The following is a 15122-nucleotide window of genomic DNA, read 5'->3' on the forward strand; positions in this document are numbered from 1 at the left end:
AACAGAGATCCAGCAACCAACAAATAGGGATTGCCCAGTTATACACTGAATCAGACAAAGAGTCAATGTTGTTAATGAAGAGGGGAAACTTTCCTTTAGCACCTCCAAACAGGGAGAATATATCCTGAATATAATAAGTATAGTAGATATTACTCCGCTTCAAGGGAGCTATTTACGTCTAGATTTGGCAAAGAAAAAAAAAGAGACAAAAGTCAGCTAGTTCAGAGTTCTGGGCACCTTTCCAGACTTTGGGAAGAGAAACTCCTTGTCTCTTCCAGCCTTGCCACGAAGTTTCAGGAGCAGCAGGAAAATTAAAATAATAAACCCGCAAAAACTACTTTTCCAACTCCTCCCCCAACCATGCTCAACAAAATAAATAAAATCAAGAAGAAAGAAAAATAGAATCCCATCTATTCTCTTTTGTAATCCACAATAAAGAGTTAATTATTGAAGGTAGCCTGCCATTGGAAAGTAAAGAATGGGCAAAGAGTGTAGTGAAAATTACTTCTTTTATTTTTCTAAAACAAATATTTTAAATATTCACAGCTGGTGTCTGTTTAGTGCTTGTGACAACCCTTTTCCCCCAATGGCAAGATGTGGGGTCCTTCTTTCCTATATTTCCTTCTTTCCTGTAACTCACTCGTCTGCCTTGTCTGGCCCAGCTCCACCCACATGAACACAGTCTCTTAGCTTGCATACCATATAACTTTGCATACCATATAACTTTCATCTGCTGAGAAACCGAATCTAGAAGCTGAGAACTTGAAGCAGACACTGGCAGCTGTTCAATGCTGTACAAATTATAGTCATTTTCATGAGATAAAAAACTTAGACTTACATTTTCAGTTGTTTGTTGTATGTAATTCAGTGTGTGTGAGAGACATTGGCTGTTTTTTATGTAAATTAAGTATAAGGTTAGCTAGTATGCCTGTGCTGAACTTTAGTTTTAACTGTTTTTAACTAGGGTCAAGAGAGAAATTTCATATTTATTTCTTTACAATCAATTGAAATTTGATAAATTTTTTAAAAATCGGATTTTGTAAAAAAGTGTGCTAATATTAATCCATTCTGATATGTTGGTAGATAGCACAGTTTGACTGATAAGCACTTCCTTCTTCAAAAACATGCAGAAGAAAAACAGTGTATAAAGCCATAACTTCTAAGGTGCTTTAAAGTTTCCTACTGTATTATTGGTCATAGAATAATACTGTGTTCAGATTCAAGTGTGCTCCTCTTGGACTACTGCTGTATTAATCTACTGGAGCTTGCTAGGGCATGTGTGTGTGCCTAGTGAGAAAAGGGGAAAGTGTGTTCAGTCCTTGGGTAGGAAGATTATATAGAAAGCTTTTATATTAAAACGTGAGCACCAGCCTGTGGTTTGGACTAAAAAAGTCAATGTACTCACTCCTCCAATGTTTGACGCAGACTTTGACACTTCTTTGTGCTTGTGGCAATGAAGCATTATTAGAAAGAGGGTTTTTTGTCAGTTTTTAAGAAGAGAGAAATTGAAATGGGTGGGAGTGAAGTTTGTTGCAGAAGAGGAGGCAGAAAAAAAATAGTATACCCTCAAGAGGTGAGTAGATGGCAGAGGCATAAAAACTGATGGGTATCGAGAGAGTGGCTTGAGACACAGGATGATAAAAGCTGAGAGTGTAGAAAAGATTGTCCTAGAATGTCCAGATTGCATAACAGGAGTGGGAGTGTAGTGTGCCTAAAAATTTACTAGCCAAGTTGTTGCTGAGGGCCACCATTAGTATCTGAAACCACTACTGTAAAACTGAAGCAAAATTTAATTTCTAATGTTGTGAACCCTAAGACACATATTGGATACTTAGGACATTCAGTTTTTTTACATACTTCCTGATAAGCAAACAGAAAATGTTGATGTTCGCCACTTATGTATAAGTTTTAAAAGTTGGGCAAGCTCTTGCTTTCTAGGTGAAATGGGTGGAAAAGAAATTCTGATGTGAATTGTTAAAATAACTCATCTTTAGTAATATGATACAAAAGTAGCTTGAAGGATATATACAATAAACCTTTTATTAAATATTAATAAAACCACTCAGGTGTTCATTAGTTGTATAAGCATCTATTTCATTTGCCTGCATTTAGTGTGTAGAACACCAAAGGGATAATTAAGAACTGTGTATTGTAATAAATACTGCCATGGTGCTCTTACAAATTTCTGTCAATATTGACTTTGTCTTACTTAGAGGACCAAAATAGACTATCCTATTGCCATTTTTGAGGGAGATGTAGCCAGTGTGCATCTTCTTTTCTGCTTATGCTCTGTTTTCTTTAACCTTTACGTGCAAGAAGGGATATTACAAAATTGATACAGAACTAGACCGTCAGGTGCTGCATTTCTACATTGTAGGTCTAGTAGACAATGGTACATTGTCTTGTGTGAGCAGTCCTAAATTTTGTCTCCATGTTTCAGCCACTTGCCAGGTACAATCATTTCCTTTCCTCCTCTTGCCTTTTTTTAAAAAAATAGATTGGGGAGGGGGAAGAGAAATCCTCACAACAAGAAGGATTTTTTCCCTTTTCTTTGACACTGGCATACTTCTTTCACATCAGTTGGTGTAACGTATTGGGACAAAAATGGTCCATGTCATTTTTCACTAAGCCATGATGCATAGTAGAAATGACATACTCTAGTTATCAGTACATTGCTTCCATTCAGGAACAGGAGGAAATAGTAGAAGTATACATAGAGTTGTGTCTCCAATCCTGACCCTAATACTACTGTTAATCTTCAATACATTGGAATTCTGATAGTGGGATCAGCAAATATTTCACAGCTCACCCTTGGGAAAGCTTGTTTTGTTTTTGATCTCCTTGTACATAAGAGTTAAAAAGGTGTGTTGCCAAGGTGGGCGTTAAAATTGGGAATGGATGAAGGAACTTCAGGTTACCTTTGGTAACTCAGGTGATTTGGATGCAGAGATCCTGTCTGTGAGGTAAGCACATAAACCTCTCAAAGTAGTGAACATTCTGGTGGACTTAAGCTGTCCCTCAACAAAGAGTAGCATACTTGTGCTGGCTTTGTACAAGCAATCACCAGGTACATCTCTGCCTTGAAACAAATAGTTTACCTGTAGAAATAATTGCTTGAAGCATTCTTTTTTCCTGAACAGTAAAATAAATAATTTGAGATTCAATTTAATAGTAGAATAACTGTTGCATAACTTCAATATTTGTTTCAGTTTTTGTGCAGTCCTTGAAGGAAGTGAAAATGACATGAGATTTATATATTGTGCTGCTTGCATATGCTACATGCTGAATGACTGGTCAGGGATGGACACAAAGAAAGCCATAGACTATATTCGACGAAGCATGGTAAGAGTTGCCCGTCATCTTATGAAAATTACCCTGTTATCTGCATTTGGTTGGACTTTTCATTTCTGTGCATGAGCAAATGGTATGTAGCCTTGTGTTTATTGGAAATTAAAGCGATTTCTTTGCTAGTATTACTGCATCCCATCACACCACTTATTGCAGAATAATAATATATAGCAGAGGTCCATATCATTAGATTATTATGTACAAAAGGATGTTTACCATTTGTACTTTTATGGTGGCACCTTTGTTTTCCTTAGCAGAACTAATACAATTTTATGGCATTGGGCAAGGTAGTCTCAACTGTTGCCTGTTCTTACATGGGTACAGTGCTGATGTAGTCAGTACATTAATTTTCTGCTTGTTTCTGATATATTTGGCAAGTTAGGTTGCAGTATGTATACTGTTTCCAGGTAGTTAGCCCCACTTTCTTCTGCGTAGACATACATAAGATTCTGCTGTTAGATTCTTACAATATAATACAGTGGTGCCTCTCATAGCGATTGCTCCGTTTTACGACGAAATCACTTTGCGATGGACTTTTTGCCATCACAAGAGCGGTCGCCTTGCGATGGCCCCTATGGGGAAAATTCACTTTGCGATGATCGCTTCCCCGCAATCATCCCAAAGTCCCCATTTTCGCACAGCTGATCGGCTGTTCCAAAATGGCTGCGGGTAAACAAAATGTCTGCCCGCTGTTTTGCCTTGCTTTAGAGGCACCGAAAATGGCCGCCCCTATGGAGGATTTTCGCATAAGGTGAGTTTTTAAGCCCATAGGAACGCATTTAATGTGTTTTGATGCATTTCTATGGACTTTTTAAAATCGCTTAGCGATGAAATCGCATAGCAGTGATTTTTGCTGCATGGATTAACATCACTAAGCGAGGCACCACTGTATTGTGTCTGTTTATCACAGAACTAAGATCTACCCTGTTTCCCCGAAAATAAGACCTAACCTGAAAGTAAGCCCTAGTATGATTTTTCAGGATGCTTGTAATATAAGCCCTACTCCAAAAATAAGCCACAGTTAAGTGAAACCGTGCCCTTCACTATTGTGCAGCAACCAGAAGATGACATGACTGTAAAATAAAACATCCCCTGAAAATAAGCCCTAGTTGTGTTTTTTAGAGCAAACATTAATACATTGGACCCTTGACTTACAGACGGCTTGACTTACAGACTTTTTGAGTTACAGACTTCTCTGGCCGCAAAATTTAGGTTTGACCTGCAGACTGAGATTTGACTTACAGACCAGAAAAAAACCAAAATGGAACAAAAACGGCCTGTTACGGGATTAATCGGTTTTCAATGCACTGTAGGTCAATGGAGACTTGATTTACAGACTTTTTGACTTGAGAACCGCCTTCCAATACGGATTAAGTTCTCAAGTCAAGACCCCACTGTATAAGTCTCTATTTTACTTTTGGGGAAACACGGTACGGAGTTCAGTGGGGCTTAATCCTCCAGTATAAGTGAGCCTTCAATTTTCAAAAATCACCATAGAGATTATCTGTTGCATACTGTACATTAGCACACTTTTGTTGTTTCCTTTAATAATTATTTCTGTTTACAGAACTTAGCTTCAAAAGAACTAAATACCAAACAGGGATCTTAGAACATGACTTAGTTTGAAATGTAACCAAACACCACTGTCCCTTTTTATCTTAGAGCCTTGCATGAATGTTTTGCCATGTAGTCTCTGTATTCTCTTATGTCTGAAGAAGTGGACTTGTTCCACAAAAACGTACATTAAAATATAGCAGTTAGTCTTTAAGGTGCCACAGGATCTCTTCCTCCTCTTTCTCTGTGTTCATATGTGTGTTTCAAGTTGATGTACTGAATTGTGTGGCTCAGCATACAACTCAGTATGTCTAAGCAGATTTCTGAACTGGGGGCAATTCGCTTCCAAAGTTTACACAGTATTATATACAGTATTCACAGAGCCATTCCTGGTGGTATTAATGTCAGATTTATACCAGAGTTTTAGAATTTGCTGGAGCTCCATTCCAATTATAGTTACTTTGTTGTTTTTTGTTGTTAGGAAAAATATAATAACACATAACTGAAAATAACTTACTACAGTGGTGCCTCGCTTGGCGATTACCTCGTTAGACGAGGAAATCGCTTGATGATTAGTTTTTGTGATTGCTATTGCGATCGCTAAACGATGACTGAATGGGCTTCGGGAACCGATTTTTCGCTTAACGACGATCAAAAACAGCTGATCGTCGGATTTCATAATGGCCGCCCACTGTGCAAAATGGCTCCCCACTGTGCTTTAGGACGGATTCCTCGCATTACAGGCACTGGAAAATGGCCACCCTATGGAGGATCTTCGCTGGACGCTGAGGTATTTCACCCATTGGAACACATTGAACTGGTTTTCAATGCATTTCAATGGTCTTTTTTATTTCGCTTGACGAGGATTTCGCTTAACAGCGATTTGAACGAAACGAAGTATCCTCGTCAAGCGAGGCACCACTGTACAGTCAAATCAAAGATAACAAGGAGTTCCTCCATCTTGCTCAATTTGTTCCCAGTTCTCTGGTGGGGGTTTGCCATGTTTCTGCTTAACCACTCTTCCTGCCAAATGGGTACATAGAGTTTAAAAAGAAAATGGTGGAGGAGGGGGAAATGCTGAATACTTGTTGTCCCTTTATTTGATTACTTGGGAAAGAGATTGGCCACTGGGTTGGGATTTGAAACCTACACTCCTGACTTGTTTATGCAGCTTGTTATTTAAGGATCAGACCTGGCATGGACATACGCCATTACGTTTGAGACTTACTTTTTTTCTTCACTATTCACAGCACATCCCCCATATCTCCCGTTATTAGCTAGCTTGGGGTGTTAAGATAATCAGGTGAGGTCTTTCAGTTGCACCACCTTCACAGGTGTGCTTGGGAGAGGGCTTTCTCTGTTGATGCTCTCAGATCCTGGAGCTCCCTCCCACAGGAGGCCAGCCTGGCCCCATCTTTGCAGTTATACTGCAAGCAGGCAAAGGCCTTTCTCTTCAAGTAGGCCTTTCTTGAGTGACTGACTGTCTAGGAGAATAAAGTATAGTAGGACCGCTGTATTCGTGGTTCACTACCCACAGTTTCACTTATCCACTGAATGAATGAATGAGTGAATGAATGAGTGAATAAATAAACAAACAAACCCAGAAATACTTGTTCCTGAGGTGTACCCTCTTTCCTCTAAAATAAGACCTAACCTGAAAATAAGCCCTAGTATGATTTTGCAGGATGCTCATAATGTAAGCCCTACCAAAAATAAGCCCTAGTTAAGTGAAACCCCGTCCTCCACCGTACAGCAGCCAGAAGATGACATAACTGTATATGAATAGACATAGATTGTTATACATGAAAAAAATAAAATATCCCCTGAAAATAAGCCCTATTGCGTTTTTGGAGAAAAAAATTAACACAAGACCCTGTCTTAATTTCGGGGAAACAGGGTATTACCAGAACTGGCCACTAGATGAAACTAGAGACTATACTATATAAAGGTGGCTTAATGAAAATGCACTTATAGCCTGATGTCTTTGACAGAAGCAGTTGTGAGTAAAATGGAGAGGCTACATTTGGGAGAGTGGGAGGTGGCAGTTGGTGCAGACAGGAGGGCAGGAAAACCTTTTGGGATTTTACTCCAAAGTAAATGAAATCATACAGCTCATGATGGCAGATTACAAGCAGTCAGCAAGGTGCTGATTACATGCCTGGTCATGTGCCAATTATACAATGTGTACCTTGTTAATTAGCTGTGATTCACTGTTGCAACTAATGCAGTTTCTCATACTTTAGATTCAAATTTAAATAATTTTAAATTTCTTCCCTCAGAGAAGCCTGGGGTGTCAGTTGACTGTAGGTTAGCCATAAATTCCTTCTTGAAAAGGGATCTTCATAAAGCAACCTCTGTCCTTAATTGTGTCAAGAATCTGGTATGTTGAGCCTGGAGTAGAACTTGCGTAGTTAGCATAGTTAGCACTTGCATAGTCATTGAAATATACTTGAGTATACTTTTGAAAAGTGGAGTGTTCTCCAAATGTTGTTCTTAGTAAGCAAGTTGAACAAGTGGCACATTTTAAATTAGGAATATTTTGCCATTGCAACTTATTCCAATAGTATTCTTGCATTATGTACCAAGTATAATTTAATGTGAAATGCTATTGAAACAAAGATTACTGTACGTATTTTGCTCTCATGCTAGATACTTGTATATCTGTAGAGATTAATCTCAGAATTGCCATGGACATTCAGCTGCTGTTCTGCATGCAGTTTTTTCTCCCCCAGCCACAAGATTACCGTAGTTAACAGATTAACAAATTTCTATACAGTACCATCCTTCAGTATCATTTTAAAAGTTTATGGGTGGATCACAAATATTTTTTTAAAAATATAGAAACTGAATTTAATAAAAAGCAGTTATTCAAACAGCATAACATTATATTAAATATTTTGATTGAAAAGGTAAATACAGTTTCTTATTACTTGTTTTATGAATGTTTAAATAATAATTTTATATACTATAAATGAGAAAAACTCCTTAGGTGGCAGACAGGATTTGTTTCCCCCATTCTTAACCCATTTGCCACTTTGGTTCTTGAACTCATTCACCAAAACATTTACAAAGCCAAGATCTAAAAACAAGGCCCCAAATTGAGATGAGTGGATTTTCCACCATGGTATCCTTCTGGGATGGATCTTGGAGATACTGTTTTGCAGTGGTTTCAATCCTTCTTGGTCAAACTCCAAAGGTGGTGTTGGGGAAATCCTGGTTGACACTTGGCCTCTGTGAGATCCCTTAGGGCCCAGTCCTCTTCCCTGTGTTATTGAAACCACTGAGAGAGATTTCCAGAGTTTTGGGTTCAATGCCATCAATGTGCTGATGACACCCAACCCTATTGCTCCTCTGCAGATGATTCCAGGGAAGCAGTTCTGTGCTTAGAGCAGGGTCCATTGTCCACTATTGACTGGATGCAGGCCAACAAACTGAAACAGTCCAGACAAAAAAGAGGTTCTCCTGGTCAGTTCAAAGGCAAATCAAGATAGAGATCCAGCATGTACTGTACTGGATGAGGTTACACTCCCCCTTGAAAGTCATGTCTGCATCTTGGGTGTACTCCGACACTAAACTCTAAGCTTAGATGCACAGGCTTCAGCAGTGGCCAGGAGTGCTTTTGCACAATTAAAGCTGGTGCACCAGTTGTACCCATTTCTTGAGATACCTGATCTGGCCATGGTGGCATGTGCCTTTGTTACATTGCACTTGGATTACTGCAGCATGCTCTACATGCACTGCCTTTTAAGATTATTCAGAATCTTCAGCTAGTTTAAAATGCTGCAGTCAGATTGTTGACTGGTGCTGGTTACAAGGAGCATGAAACTCTCATATTACAACTGGCTGCCAGCCTGTTTCCAGACTCAGTTCAAAGTGCTCGTATTACCTATAAAGCCTGGCTTGGGTCTTGGCTATTTTAAGAATCATATTATAAATTCATATCAGCCTACTAGGTTTTAAAAATCTGCTGTGGAGACCTGGTTCTCGGTTCTGTCACTTTCCCAAGCTCATTTGGCAAGGAAATGAGGGAAAGGCCTTCTCAGTGGTTGCTCCCATGCTTTGGAATGCACTGTTCCGAGAAGCTAGGTTGGTTTCCTTCCTTTTGTTCTTTTATCATTAGGCAAAGATCTTTCTCTTCAAGCAGACTTAAGCAGTAAGTGTCTCAGGAATGTATTGTTTATTTATTTATAGATTTTTCAGTGGTTTAGGTCTCTGGCTGCAGAGCCTGAGACTGTGCCTCCTTGAAAAGGACTGGACCCAATAATCCACAGGGTCCTTTCCACCTCTGCTATTCTAAGAGTATTATTATTGTATTTTAAATTGTTTTTAATTTTGATGTTTATATTGATATATATTTAATTGTTATTAATGTGATATTTATATAGTGTTTTTAAAATGGTTGATTGATTTATAGTTTTAATTCTTGTTAGCTACCTTGGGTCCCCTATGGGAGAAAGGAGGCAAAGAAAGGAAGGAAGCAAAGAAGCAAGCAAGCAAGAAAGCTGTTTTTCAACCTTCTTTTTGCACAATTCAGGGTGCTGGGTCTAACCTATAAAGCCCTGAACAGCTTGGACCCAAGCTCTCTCAAGGAGTGCATCTCCCTTTATGAGCCTGCTTGAGTGTAAAGATAATCTGGAGAGGCCTTTCTTTCCATCCCATTGCCTTCAAAGTTGTATTTGGTGGGGACCAGGAGAGGGCCTTCTCTGTGACTGCTCCCAGACTTTGGGACTCTCTTCCACAGGAGGCCAGGCTGGCCCCACCTTTGCTGTCCTTCCACAAGCACACAAAGAACTTTCTCTTCAGGCAAACTTACTCTCAGTGACTAGCTGCCTAAGTGGGCTTTTTTAATGGATTGTTGTGCCTTACTGCTTTGAATGTGTTTTTGGTGTTGCTTTTGTTTACCATTTTTAGTGTGGTACTTGCCTAATTCTTTTTAGTATTTGTATACTTAACTCATTTTAGCTTTAAATGTTGTCTTTTAATGCTGTAAGCTGCCTTGGGTCCTTTTAAGGCTAAAGATAGGGTAAAATATTTTAAATAAAATAAATAAATCCCCCCAAAAAAAGCCATTCTCACTTTGAGATTTAGTCTTAATTATGCAACTGGAATCTTACGTCCTGATCAAAAACATTCTACATTTGTGAAGTGTATTTGTGCTATTTTTATGTTCCAGTTCAATAGCTGAATATTCTGGTTATAAAAGTTTCCATTCTTCTCCTCTTTGGACTGCTGGACTTTGTTGCATTAATATCCTGAAAACGCTGTAGGGACTTTTGTGTTGAATTTATGTCAGATAAGTCCAAAATACTTCCACAGAGTTATTTTTTAGTGGGTATCTTTGCAGCAAAAATATTCTAAACTAAATTGATTTAAGAGCAAACTTTATTACTGACGTGTATAGTTATTTTGGAATTATATTAACGTGGAATATCTTTGTCCTAACAATAATTGAAGTACTAGCTTCCTTGCAACCTAACGTTTTCTTGAAAAGGATAGTTCGATAATGGAAAATGAAAATATTTTTATACAAAATTGCATTTACATACTAAAGTCTCTCTGGCTCCCATTGTAGTGATAACTACATATAACATTGATGCAAATGGCTGTGTTGGTTTTACTACAATTGTAACTTGTGCTAATAATGTCCCCTTTGTTTCGAGTACTGGCAAAATAAAAGTATATTATACATTGATGTGGCTTTGTTTCACCATATTTTGTAAGAAAATAAGGGTTATTAGAGCTTATAAACTTCTTCTTTGCAATGCAAATAGAAGTTCATCTATTTTGTTTATGCAGGAACTATTTTTGCTTGCCAAATTTTATTTCAAGTCAGTATTTTTATAGGCACACATCCAAAGGTATTCATGCAGAATCATAAGGCACTTCTTCCTTGTCCAAATTGTTTTTCGTGGTATCACATGTGTACTGAGATGCATGCAAGAAGGCATTTCTTGGTTGTGTAAGTTCTTCTGTGACTTCCACATACAGGCGTTCTCTGTGCCTATGCACAGAATAGATGTGTGAGTGCAGGGATGGACACTCAAAAAGAGCTACACTTAACAGGTCTTGTCTCTCTCCACCCATATGTCACTCAGCCCCCTCTTGCTGTGCACCATATTCCATCCCCTGACCTTCATGTATGGCTTTCCAGTGGGCTGCAGTGGAAGGAGGGGATGAGAAACATCCTTTGAAGAATATTTTGTTCACAGGTTTTTGAACTGAAATGGTAATTTTACAGCATTCAAAGAGCATTTTAAGTAGTAATCCAAACTTTAACAAAGTTCAGATTCTCTAGATTCAATGAAGGTTATTCAGATTGCTTTCAACAGGTATCATTGGAAGAAGAGACAAGCTTTCTTGATTATATCACTACTTAGCCAGATTTTAAATTTAAGGCTTCTCACATATAGATTTAATCTGGAGAAGCTTGCTTTTTTGTGATTTCAGTGGATTAATCATCTCATTCTTCATGGATGTATTTTGATATTCCCAAACTTCTGTTGTGTCCCATGATTGTTTCTGCATGCCTGGTCAGTATACGTTGTATTTCATATATACAAATATGCTTGTTCTCTTAATTTTCTTCTTCCAATGTTTTGACTAGACCTGAATGCAGAGGCATGCCTTACCAGTACAAAGTAGAAGCACCCTATTAATGCAACAGGTCTCAGTCTTTCTACTTATAACTGCAGAATTAGAAAGGTCCCCTGGTCGAATCCTCTGCCAATGGAGGAGACATATGAGGTGATATTCATCATCATTTTGTTTCATCTGCAGTGAATAGGCATGGAGTTTATAAATACACTTTCCTTTACTTTCAACTAAAAATATAATGCCATTTATCTGATGTCTTGAATGTATACTTTAAATGGCAAATAGTCTTTGTAGAAGAAAGGTAAAGAACTTCAGGAGCTACCCAATGACTGTATTCCAGGTGTACAGTTCTGGCTCTTCCCACTTTGAGTACTTTGAGACATCTCCATGTGGTGTCACTGGCTATGTTTGCCATTGACTTCTCCATGTTTTTAAATTAAGTACCTTCAAATGCTGACCCCAGAGGAGTCTTAGCATTGCTTTCTATTGCTTACTAATGTCAGAATGTCTTCACTTCATTTAGAGCAGGGGTCTCAAACTCATTTTACCTGGGGGCCGCTGGAGGCAGAGTCTGGGTGAGGCTGGGCTGCATCAGATTTCCCGCCAAGCGGAGCAAGAGCCCGAGGAAGCCGCCCAGGAGTTTCCTTAGCCCGGCTGGGGCTCCGAGGAGGAGGGGGCGCGAGAGCCCTCTGTTACATACAGCACTGGTGTTACCTGTCTGTCATGGGTTTGGAGGGAAAGTTCCATCCTATGGGGAGTGGAAGGCGGGACATCAGGAGGAGGGGCTGTACTGTATAAATATGTGATGCCTGTGTGGTGAGAGGACACACACTGGAGATGAGACACTGAGAGACACTGGGAGGTGACGAAGCAGCAGCTGGGAAGAAGAAGCTGTTGTGGAAGTCTGTGTGTCAGACAGGGTACTACTGTGTGTCAGAGTACCAACCTGATAGGTTCAGGTGTCTGTTGGTTAGCCAGAACTGATAGGTTCAGGGTCTGTGCTTTAAGTTAAGGTTCTGTGTGAACCAAACTGTATGTATGTCTGAGTGAATCTAAGCCACGTTACTTTATCTATTCACCTGATTGTTTTATTTACCCTGTTTGTATTTAAAATAAACCTTATTCTTTTTATTGTTTAAAAATCCATCCCTGGTCTGTGTGACTTCTTAAAGGGAATGGTTGGTGGCAGCTTAGTGTAACTGTGTGACATATCCCAGTAGGTCTGGGTTTGTCACATTGATTGGTGTCCAGCGTGTGGGATACGACTGGTCCAGTTGTCCAGCGGTCCAGCAAAGCCTTGGCAAGTGTGCCCAGAGCAAGGGGGGTCTAGTCAGGGACAGTCTGAGGCGCGTAGGTAATCTTCTAGGTGTACCTCACGGGGAGGTGCGCTAGTAGAAGAACGTGCCAACTGGGGAGACTTAGATTAAGGTGCTCTGAGGCAGCCTAGTTTTGGCGGGAAAAAGCTGAGGCAAAACTGCATAGTAACAGTGAGCTAGCTTGCCAGCTGAGAGGCCCAGCAGAGGGGGGTAGGCTCTGACTCGATACTGTTGCAAGTAGTGCTGAAGAACAGCAGCAATCTCTAGGGAGAGCTGGTTCTGAGGCAAGAAGGGAAAAAAAAGTGGTCGTTTTATTTTGAGGCTTGACTTTTTAAAGCAGCCTGTTCTGAGGGGGGATTATGCCCTTGACTCGAAGCAAAGTAGCAGACATGAGTGAAGTGAAAGACCCCCAGATTGACCAAGGTTCTGAGGATGAATTTGGCTCAGTGCAAGGTGACAGCACAGGAGAGCAAGACCCAGAACTCAGAAAATTGCTCATAGCCCAACAGCATGAACTGAGGATGAGGCAATTTGAAGTGGAGGAAAGATTAGAGAGAGAAAAAATGGAGGAAAGGGAAAGAGAGAAACAAAGGCAATTTGAAATAGAGAGATTGGAAAGGGAAGAAAGATTGGAGAGAGAGAGAATGGAAATGGAGAGGGAGAGAGAGAAAATTGCTCTGGAAAAAGAAAGAATGGCGTTTGAATTAAGAAAACTGGAAATGATGAACCAGAACAATAATAACAATAGGGATTCTGAGGGAGGCCAACTGTCTAAAGCTGACCTGAAGAAATTCCCTGTGTACCACAAGGGAGATTGTCCTGAGGTGTTCTTTTCCTTAGTGGAAAGAGCGTTTGTGGACTTCTCAGTGAGGGAAACTGAGAAGATGACCATCATGCGATCTTTAATCAGTGGTAGCCTGGCTGAGGTTTATGCCGAGATGCCTGAGGAACTGATGAAAGATTTTGCAGAGTTTAAAAAGCTGGTGTTTGCAAGACATGGGATAAATGCAGAGCAGCTGAGACAAAGATTCAGGTCCCTAACCAAGAAGCCAGAACAGACTTTTACCCAAGTGGGGGCCCAATTGGTGAGGCTGCTTGAGAAATGGCTATCGCAGGAGGGAACAGAGACCTATGAACAGCTTAAAGATTTGATAGCACTGGAACAGTTCTATTCAGTCCTGCATGGGGAATTGAAATTCCAGGTGAGGGAAAGGAAACCGAAATCTGTGGCAGCAGCCGCAGAGATCGCGGATTTTATTTCCCAAATAAGAAAGCCCTTGGGTGAGGGGAAATCTGTAGGTAAACCCAAAGAAACCTACAGCAAGTACTCTCAGGGACTAGGGAAAAGCCAGCAAGGGGGAGGGGCCCATGGTGAAGGGAAGCCCTCAGACATGAAACTAAGACCTCAGATTTTGGAGGGAAAACCAAAACAAGATGAGAGAGAATCAAAATACACCAGAAAATGTTATTTCTGTCAGGGAAAGGGTCATCTAATCTCAGAGTGTGAGAAATTAAAGCAGCTAAAAGGAATGGTGCCTCAGAATTCTAGTGGGACCAAGCCAAAAGCTGTGTTCTGTGTCCAGAAAGAGCAAGGCTCAGTGTCACTGAGGGAGCCTGTTGCCATGACTACTCAGTCTGGAACAGCTACCTCTGCTGATCAGGCTGAGGAAAATGGTCCTCTTATAGAGGTAAAGCGCTGCTTGCTGGTAAAAACAGATTCTCAGTTGTTTGAGACAGCTGGGGTGGATGTAGGAATACTTGACCGTCAGTATAGGGGGCTGCGGGACACTTGTTCCCAGGTAACCCTGTGCCATCCAGATATCATCCCTAGGGAGTTTATAATCCCAAATGAGAGCATGAAGGTGGCAGGGATTGAGGGGCAGGTAATCTCTCTGCCAGTAGCAGAGGTACCTGTCAACTTTCAAGGCTGGAGGGGAGATTGGCGGCTAGGGATTTCATTGACTCTGCCAGCAGCCGTGCTCGTGGGAAATGACCTGGCTGAACATGTGAAACGGGTGCTAGTGATTACACGCTCACAAGCCACCACGGGGACAGTTCAGAGGGGTAATGATGAGCCAGAGACGGAAGCAGAGGGGAGTTCAGAAGCTGTGGTGGAAACCTTAACCACAGACAGCAGATTTGGACAGGAGCAAAAGGCAGACGCCACTCTCCAAAAGTGTTTTGAACAGGTGACTGACGCCCAGCTAACACCTGAAACCCCAGTGAGATTTCTGGAGAAAAAGGGGATTTTATATAGAGAAACCTTGAGGAATATCTCAAAAGGGGGAGATGGGATCAGAAGTCAGCTGG

The 15122-nt window shown here is 40.4% G+C and overlaps 1 protein-coding gene across 2 annotated transcripts in view; it reads left to right on the forward strand.

Annotated features, from left to right (window-relative positions):
- PGGT1B (protein geranylgeranyltransferase type I subunit beta) overlaps positions 1-15122 on the forward strand; it is a 54334-nt gene that overhangs the window by 22778 nt on the left and 16434 nt on the right. For both annotated transcript variants that reach the window (XM_020780033.3, XM_020780034.3), the window contains one exon: positions 3210-3342. In XM_020780033.3, coding sequence (XP_020635692.3) covers positions 3210-3342 — 133 coding nt within the window. The remainder of the gene's footprint in view (positions 1-3209; positions 3343-15122) is intronic.

This window comes from Pogona vitticeps, chromosome 2, assembly GCF_051106095.1.
Source record: "Pogona vitticeps strain Pit_001003342236 chromosome 2, PviZW2.1, whole genome shotgun sequence".
In the NCBI taxonomy this organism is placed as follows: domain Eukaryota; kingdom Metazoa; phylum Chordata; class Lepidosauria; order Squamata; family Agamidae; genus Pogona; species Pogona vitticeps.